An 8598-nucleotide genomic window follows, 5' to 3' on the forward strand; every position below is an offset into this window, starting at 1 on the left:
ATGCAAGTAGCCCCATATGACCTCGTATCATTTGGTATAGAGAAGGAAAAGTATAATGCTTAAGCTTCAGGTTTACCATTATTATTCTGCCACTGCCTACTATTCCTAAACTGCTAATCAGACACCGTTTTTTTCGTCTACTATGCATATCATTTATATAGACCTGTGTACTATTTCCTTACAGCAGCTCCTGTAACCACATTCAGTATGCTAACAGTGCCCACTCATCTGAGTTGAAAAACCACTAGTCCTATTCAATGCACAATAAATGTCCACTTATTAAACAAATGTAAAAAAATAAAATAACAAATACACGCCGTTCATTTTAATTGTTACGGATGGGTTCTAAAATACTTAAGATTCTTGTTTGGAAATTAAGATTAATAAGATTATTTAATCTAAACTGCACAACAACTTATTTCATTGGTAAATATGCTACTGGTTCAATAATGTAATACTTCCTATTACATAAAACATGTATTTGGTATTTTACACCTTTCATTAATTGAATCAAGTCTTTGATAAGTGACTTTGCAAACAAGGAAAATACTGTTAAACACTTCAACCTATCTGAGGTTGTTCCATTTGATAATAGAAGACCTTGACAATTTGGCTTTGTTTTTCCAGGTTAATCCTTACAAATAAAGTTACACAAGTGGTTGTTTAAAGGGCCAGAAGCCATAAAGCCAAGGTGGAAAACATTTGACTAAATTACACAATTATTAACGTGTGCCTGAAAACTGCCTGGTATAATATTACTGAACAAATAATTCTCTCTGAACACGGCATTGGATATATTGTTAGCAAAAACATATATCACATTTTACTTCTGTGTCAATAGTCTATAGCTTTTATCTGTCTGCTAATTGTATGAAAAAGTACAAAACCTAGAAGTAGTTACAGCAGCAATTTAGGAGAGAGCCCTCACAATAAAGACTAGCTTGTTTCACTAATATATTACTTATGACTGCATCACTTTGATATATTGTTTCTAATTTCTGCGTGACCCAGTATAAATCCAATTTATTGATGGGACCAGTGGCGGTTGGTGAAGTGTTAAGATGATGGCATGCCAGTCTCCTCCACCACTTGAATTTTACTCCTCCTTTTACAGTATAGAGCAGTGATGGCGAACATTTTTGAGCCCGAGTGCCCAAACCCCAATACAAACCAACTTTTATTCCATAAAGTGTCAACACGGCAATTATACACACTGACAATCACAGATACGCAGATACTCACAGATACACACACACTGACACACGCATACACAGACACTCACAGATACACAGACACCCTTAGAGCTCTCCCTTCCCCTCCTGTCCTTAGTTCTCTCCCCTGTCACCATGTGAGGTCCCCTGCCCCACAGTCCCTTAGTGCTCTCTCTTCTCCCCTCTCTTAGAGCTGTCCCCTCTGTCCTAAGAGCTCTCCCTTGCCACCTGTCCCTTAGTGGTCTCTCCTCTCCCCTCCCCTCCCCTCCCCCCTTAGTGGTCTCTTCTCTCCCCTCCTTTAGTGGTCACTTCTCCCCCTTTAGTGGTCACTCCTCTCCCCCTCCCCTTTAGTGGTCACTCCTCTCCCCCCACCCCCTTAGTGGTCTCTCCCCCCCTTTAGTGGTCTCTCCTCTCCCCCCCCCTTTAGTGGTCTCTCCCCCCACCCCCTAGTGGTCTCTCTTCTTTGCCCCCCCTTTAGTGTTCCTCTCTCTCCCCCTCCCCTTGGTGCTAACCCCTCTCCCTGTTGTGCCACCTACCTCCCTTTGTAGCGTAGCTGGCCGGCGCGGACCCCAGTACAGGAGCTTCTGTTTCCTGTACCCGGCCAGACTGAAAGTAAGTGCTCTCTCAGTGAGCACTCCTCCTTTCCCTCCCTCTCTCATTGCTGGCTCAGAGTGCGCACCTGCGCTCGGAGCCAGTTAAATGGACCAATCAAAAGCTCTATGAGAAGCCTTAGGTTGGACTACAGCGCAACTCCCGTTACATCAGAAGGGGTGTTCCAAGTAGCACTGGGAGCTTTGCCCGTCGATGGATTAAGGTAAGTAAAACCTTCATTTAGAACGATTATCAAGCATTTGGGGATAAAGGGGGCCCGGAGGAATAATTTAAATAGGGCATTATTCACGGATTTTTAAAAAGGTTTGAAGATTCATTAAGGGTCACGCTGATATACCTCTTTTTGCTTTAGACTTTAGCCCATTTGGGTATCACTAATGACAGAAGTTGCATCACTGACATGTCCCCTTTAAACTTTCCCCAGTCTTCACGTTTTTTTCCCATCCCATGATGACCACCCCTCTCTTCAGCCACACTGTCCTCAGACGAGTAACATTTAAAAACAGAAAGGAACCTATATTCCCAAATGAAATGTTTTTATTCTTTAAACTATATGTTACCTTTAAGATGATACTCATCTGCTAAAGAGAGTTTTGATGAAAACTCTGTTATCCGCTGATCAGCCACAACATAATAACCACTGACAGGTGAAGTAACTAACATTGATTATATTGTTACATGTTTAAGTTTTGAAAGCAGGAAAACTGGGCAAGCGAAAGGATCTGAGAAGCTTTGACAAGGGCCAGATAGTAATGGCTAGGTGACTGGGTCATTGCATCTTCAAAACGGCAAGTCTTGTGGGGTGTTCCTGGTATGCAGTGGTTAGTATCTATCAAGAGTGGTGCAAGGAAGGACAACCAGTGAACCAGCATCAGGGTCATGGGCACCCAAGGCTCACTGATGCACGTGGAGAGTTAAGGTTAGCCATCTGGCCAATATAGGAAGTATCAGAACACACAGTGTATCACAGTTTGCTGCGTATGAGGCTGCATAGCTGCAGAAGGCTCAGAGTACCCATGATGACCTTGATCTACCACAGAAAGTGCCTTCAATTGGGGACGTGAGAGTCAGAACTGGACCATGGAGCGATAGAACAAGGAGCCTGGTCTGATAAATTGTGTTTTCTTTTAGATCGGTGGATGGCCGGGTGTGTGTAGGGTGTTTACCTGCACAATGGGAAAGAAGTACGCTTTTGGAGGCAGTGTTATGCTCTGGGCAATGTTCTGCTGGGAAACATTGGGTCCTGGCATTCATGTGGATGTTACATTGACGCGTACAACCTACCTAGAGAATGGTGCAGACCACATACACTACTTTATGGCAATGGGGTTCCCTGATGGCAGTGGCCTCTTCAGTTGAGCTCAAATGAGCTAACGAAACCAAAAAGTAACATGATCTGTGGTCTGATTGGAAGCTAAGTGGGTATAACCACGTTAATTTATAAAAATTAAAATTTCTATTGAAATCTGCACTTTTTGCAAAACGAAAAAAGAGGACACACTCTTCACACATAAAGCTTTTCAGCAAGCTGAAGTTATTTAGGGATCTGGAGTGTCCCTTTAAAAGATCTGCTGCTAATGTGCCAGATACAACAGAACACGTTCAGTGGTATTGTTGAGTCCATGTCTAGACGCATCGGAGCTGTTTTGGCAGCACAAGGTAACCTACATGAAATTAGCAGGTGCATTTAAAGTTGTGGCTGATATATAGGCCAACATTTTCAAATTGATTTGATATATCACCACATTATACTGTTTGGTAAACAGACCTCAAATTGTTAGATCCATTGCAAATTCTAAGAAACAGGGCAAGGTTTTCTGATTGAATAAATATTCACAGGAGCTCATACCCATTACTCAATGGAAGCCTGGGAAGTAATGAGACTGGTAGCCCAAAAGGCACTGCTACTGAATCGTTTCTTCACCCCTTGAGTCTCCATGACATTTTAATGGGTTCATATTGTTTGGACAAGGCACATTGTACTGATTGGACCTCAGAAAACTTTACTGTAAGACTTTTTTTATGGCATCATTGCATTAAAATGCAACTCAGTTTGTTTAATATTGGAATGGAATCCCTTATTAATATGGCAGTCTGGGTTTATACGTAATGCAATACTTGATGAAAAGGGCCCATGGTTTTGTTGGCCATCCCAAACTCCATCATTTTTATGTTTAAACTGTTCAACTCATTGGTATCAGATGCCTGTGGGACCCACTGTATTTCCTATTATGTAAGAATGTATTCTGCATGTTCTACATACCTCCCCAGTGTCCCTATTTAGAAGGGACAGTCCCTATTTCTGTCCCTCTTTTCTATCCCAATATCCATCTTTTCTAGTAGCTCCATATTGTTGGTGTATATGAGTGTATAACAGAGCTCCACGACAATAATACAGTAATATATCAATCTGTGTAAATTACATACTGTATATGGTTACTGTTATACATTACATTTTAGTTATATAAACTGTTATAAGTCACCTAAAATGTATCAGAACAGCAATGTCTCTCATCACACACCCGCTCACACCCCTAAATTTAAAGTTTCTCTCTTTGTCCATTTAAAAGTTTTGAGGTATGTTCCTATTCTTTACATTTAATGCAATGTCAGCTGTAAAAACTCAATTCATCTCATTCAAATGAAGTCAGAATCTAGCACTTTAAATAATGTTTAAATCTTTCTAATTAGCTATAAAAAAATAACCAAAATTGAAAGAAACATCCAAATGAATAAAGTAGAAATTGCAATAAACGTTCTGTACTGACAATCCACAGCGGCAAACCACTGTGTGCACATTATTGTATTGTGAATTTGCAGAGGTAGCTTGTTTATACTGCAGATGGATCTCAACCTGTTGCCCAATACATTGTGTGCAGTGGACGCACACACACACACACATATATATATATATACATATCACACACTGTGAGTGAACTACAGGTATGGCAGCTTTGCATGTTCAGACAGAAGTCTACTGTTAGTGAGTGTGCACAACTGTCTCCCCCTGTACATCACACACAAACCAGCCAGGTATATATTCTATTCCACGTAGACCGGATAACCCCTTCTACGTGTTCTTTAAACTGGCATTAATAGAGTATTAGTCGAAAACAATGCCAGCTTTCATTTCTCCCACAAACATAGCCTACTGCATGAAAGTAAAAAACAAAGGCTGCTATTTTCCTCTGTACCTGTTTGTTTTGGGGCAGCCTGGAGATGTTCAGCCCGTATGCTGTGTTGCTGTAGGATTGCATCCTCTGTGTTCCCCTCTGGATGCATGTTGATGGAGTATTGTCGACCAGGTCCCAGGATGTAGGAAAGCAGGGGATGTTTGTAAGGTCATGAAGAAGATGCAGAAAGTGGGGTTCTCTTGCAGGGCATGGCTTCATATAGCCTTACTTCATGGATAAAGTGCTGGTGCTAACAAGTTTTGTTTCTATTTCAAAATACTTTGCCCTTCAGTGACACAGGCAGCATACTATTCATAGCAGCCTATTACAGACAAGAGGGAGGGATCTAGGCATATTACTGTTTTGTCTGTGACACAAACAGTTTGAAACCGGCTTAATGGGCATTCTTTTGTGATTTTTAATTCAGCAGTGCACACCTACAAACCCTTACTTTGCAGGACTAGCCAAATGCTACAGTTTGCACTCTGCTTTTTCCACCTGAACAATATAGAGAATGTTAATGATGTGGCCAGATTAAAAAGAATAGCCCCAGTTTGTAAACATTTCAACCTAAAGTTCTGCAAGAGTTTAATCCTTGGAGTTATTTTTTAATTACTTCAGAGGGATACTCTCCCTTAATAAAATGTTGACAGACACATTGAAATAATAAAGTTGTGTTTTTCCCCCTTTCAGGCTGAAGGGCATACAGGCCAATAAAAATGCAGGGTACATTGACAATTTAGTGTACGTAGCTTACTAAATTTGTGATGCAGGTTTTCATTGGTTGCCTGTAAGGACAGCTTGTAAAGTGTTACATGATTTGTAGAATGTTTGGGTTCCCAGGAGATATATATCCATAACACAGGGCAATGGAAGCATGGGTGAGAAAAGAGTTTGTAAACACGTTGATAAAGTATGAAGATATCATTTGGCATGTGCTAAGTGGTAAACACAATGCTGAATGTTTGTAATGCTTTATAAACATGTTACTTAACTGAGCTAAAATTATTATATTATACTCACTACTGAATAGATCAAATCCTATCTGTGATCTTAAAAAAACCTTTAGTGAGATAATCATAATTTTAAAATGCATATGTAACCCCATCTCCTGCCTTAAAATGTTTTTATATGCTAGTTGCTCAGAATCTTCACATATACATATTTTAAGTGTTAATCACAGTAATGATATAAGGTCTTGAACTCTCTGACTGTAACACAGCCATACAAAGTCAGGTCAGTCTGTATAACACAATTTTCCTAAAGTCCTCCCCATTGCCCAACTGACCAGATCTGTCACCTAGTGCCTGGATGAAAAAAGCAAAGTGCAGTGAAAGCACGTTATTAACCCCTAAAACACTATAGCATGCTGAAGCGCTTTAGCTGTTAACTGCATACCCGCCTTGTCATGATTCATAAAAGTGTAAATTTCAAGAAAAATTAGCACTTTATTGATTTGGGCCAATGTAGGAACCCTCCCTAACACTCTAGTCAGTCTGACAGCCAGGAGGGCTTCCTGCTTCACTTCACTTGAATAATCGCTCAAGCAGAAGTGAAGGGCATCCAAAGGGAAGCATTAGCCAATGCTTGCTTTTAAGAAGCATTCTATTGATCACCATATTTGGTTGGCGCACCACGACCCACCAGTTTTCTTTGTCAGGAAGAGTAAACTGATGTCATGCCAGTCTTCCCATGGCGGAGTGGAGCAGAAATGTGCACTTTATTTCTTTTATTTATGGAGGGCAATTGGCATTTGGATAGTTAAAGGAATACCTCAAATGTTAAAACCTTATATCATTTTTAATATTGAATTGTTCCTTTGACATTGCTCTTTCGAAGAGTTTCGGGGCATTCAAAGTGTACCTGTCATCACCGTAGGCTTATTTTAAAGAACAGAAAATGACATTTATACATTGTGTTAGCAAATGTGATATTACATTTATTGTTTGTAAAGAAAAACCTAGCTTGGGAGAGAACACTATTTAAAAATAGTTATTTCTGTCCAGGGCCGGACTGGGGATACAAAGCAGCCCTGGAAAAAAAATCTATGCCAGCCCCATAAGTCATTGCGCCATATATTGTCACATGTAATATGTAAGGCTATGTCTTGCCACCCCAGATGATTGAGTAATATATATATATATATATATATATATATATATATATATATTGCTTTTTCCAATATAAAATATTGGTCCTTTCAGAGTAAAACATTTAATTATACAGTACGCATACTCACTTGCAGACACGGACAATCTCACTGACACACACAAGCTCATTGTTACACAGCCTCATAGACAAACAATTTCATTAATATACACAAGCTCATTGACATAAAAACACAAGCTCACTCACTAGCAGGCACACACACACATGCAAGCAAGCTCACTCACTAGCAGGCGCACACACACACAGCTTAATGTAGTGGTTCTGGTGTCTATAGCCTGTCCCTGCAGGCTTTTGAATGTAAACACTGACTTTTCAGAGAAAAGGCAGTGTTTACATTGCTTCCTAGTGACACCTCTAGTGACAGACACTCAGACGGTCACTAGAAGCGCTTCCTGTGTCAGTGCAGATTGGCTGAGATCATCAAGCTTGATGATCTCAGTCATAGAGGCAGAGACCAGCACGACGTTGGAAAAAAAAAGGTGAGTAAAACACTGTTTTTAAAAACACACACAGACACCACGACTGACACACACACACACACTATGACAGACACACACCATGACAGACACACACACACAAACACCATGACAGACACACACACACACCATGACACAGACCATGACACAGACAGACACACACACATACCATGACAGACACACACACACACCGTGACACAGACAGACACACACACACCATGATACAGACACACTGTGACACAGACACACACACGACACAGACACACCATGACCCAGACAGACACACACAGCATGACACAGACAGACACACACACCATGACAGACAGACACACACACCATGACAGACAGACACACACAGCATGACACAGGCAGACACACACAGCTTGACACACACACCATGACAGACAGACACACATAGCATGACACAGACAGACACACACACACCATGACACAGACAGACACACAGCATGACACAGACAGACACACACAGCATGACACATACACCATGACAGACAGACACACACAGCATGACACACACAGCATGACACAGACAGACACACACACCACGACAGACAGACACACACAGCATGACACAGACACACACAGCATGACACACACACCATGATAGACAGACACACACAGCATGACACAGACAGACACACACCATGACCCAGACAGACACACACAGCATGACAGAGACAGACACACACACGCACCATGACACAGACAGACACACACAGCATGACACACACCATGACAGACAGACACACACACCATGACAGACAGACACACACAGCATGACACAGACAGACACACACAGCATGACACAGACACCATGACAGACAGACACACACAGCATGATACAGACAGACACACACAGCATGACACACATACTTTTTGGTACCTGTGTGGGTGGGTGGGCAGACTGAAAGCTGTGCTGGCGGCCGCATGGAGAGC

General features: G+C 41.4%; 1 protein-coding gene across 1 annotated transcript in view; it reads right to left on the reverse strand.

The window, feature by feature from the left end:
• The window catches only part of SLC2A12 (solute carrier family 2 member 12), a 66821-nt gene extending 61546 nt beyond the window's left edge, over positions 1-5275 (reverse strand). Inside the window, exon 1 of the mRNA XM_063443250.1 lies at positions 5018-5275. Within this exon, the coding sequence (XP_063299320.1) occupies positions 5018-5105 (88 nt within the window). The 5' untranslated portion in view covers positions 5106-5275. The remainder of the gene's footprint in view (positions 1-5017) is intronic.
• Between the last annotated feature and the right edge of the window lie 3323 nt (positions 5276-8598).

Source organism: Pelobates fuscus, chromosome 2 (genome assembly GCF_036172605.1).
Source record: "Pelobates fuscus isolate aPelFus1 chromosome 2, aPelFus1.pri, whole genome shotgun sequence".
Taxonomy (NCBI): domain Eukaryota; kingdom Metazoa; phylum Chordata; class Amphibia; order Anura; family Pelobatidae; genus Pelobates; species Pelobates fuscus.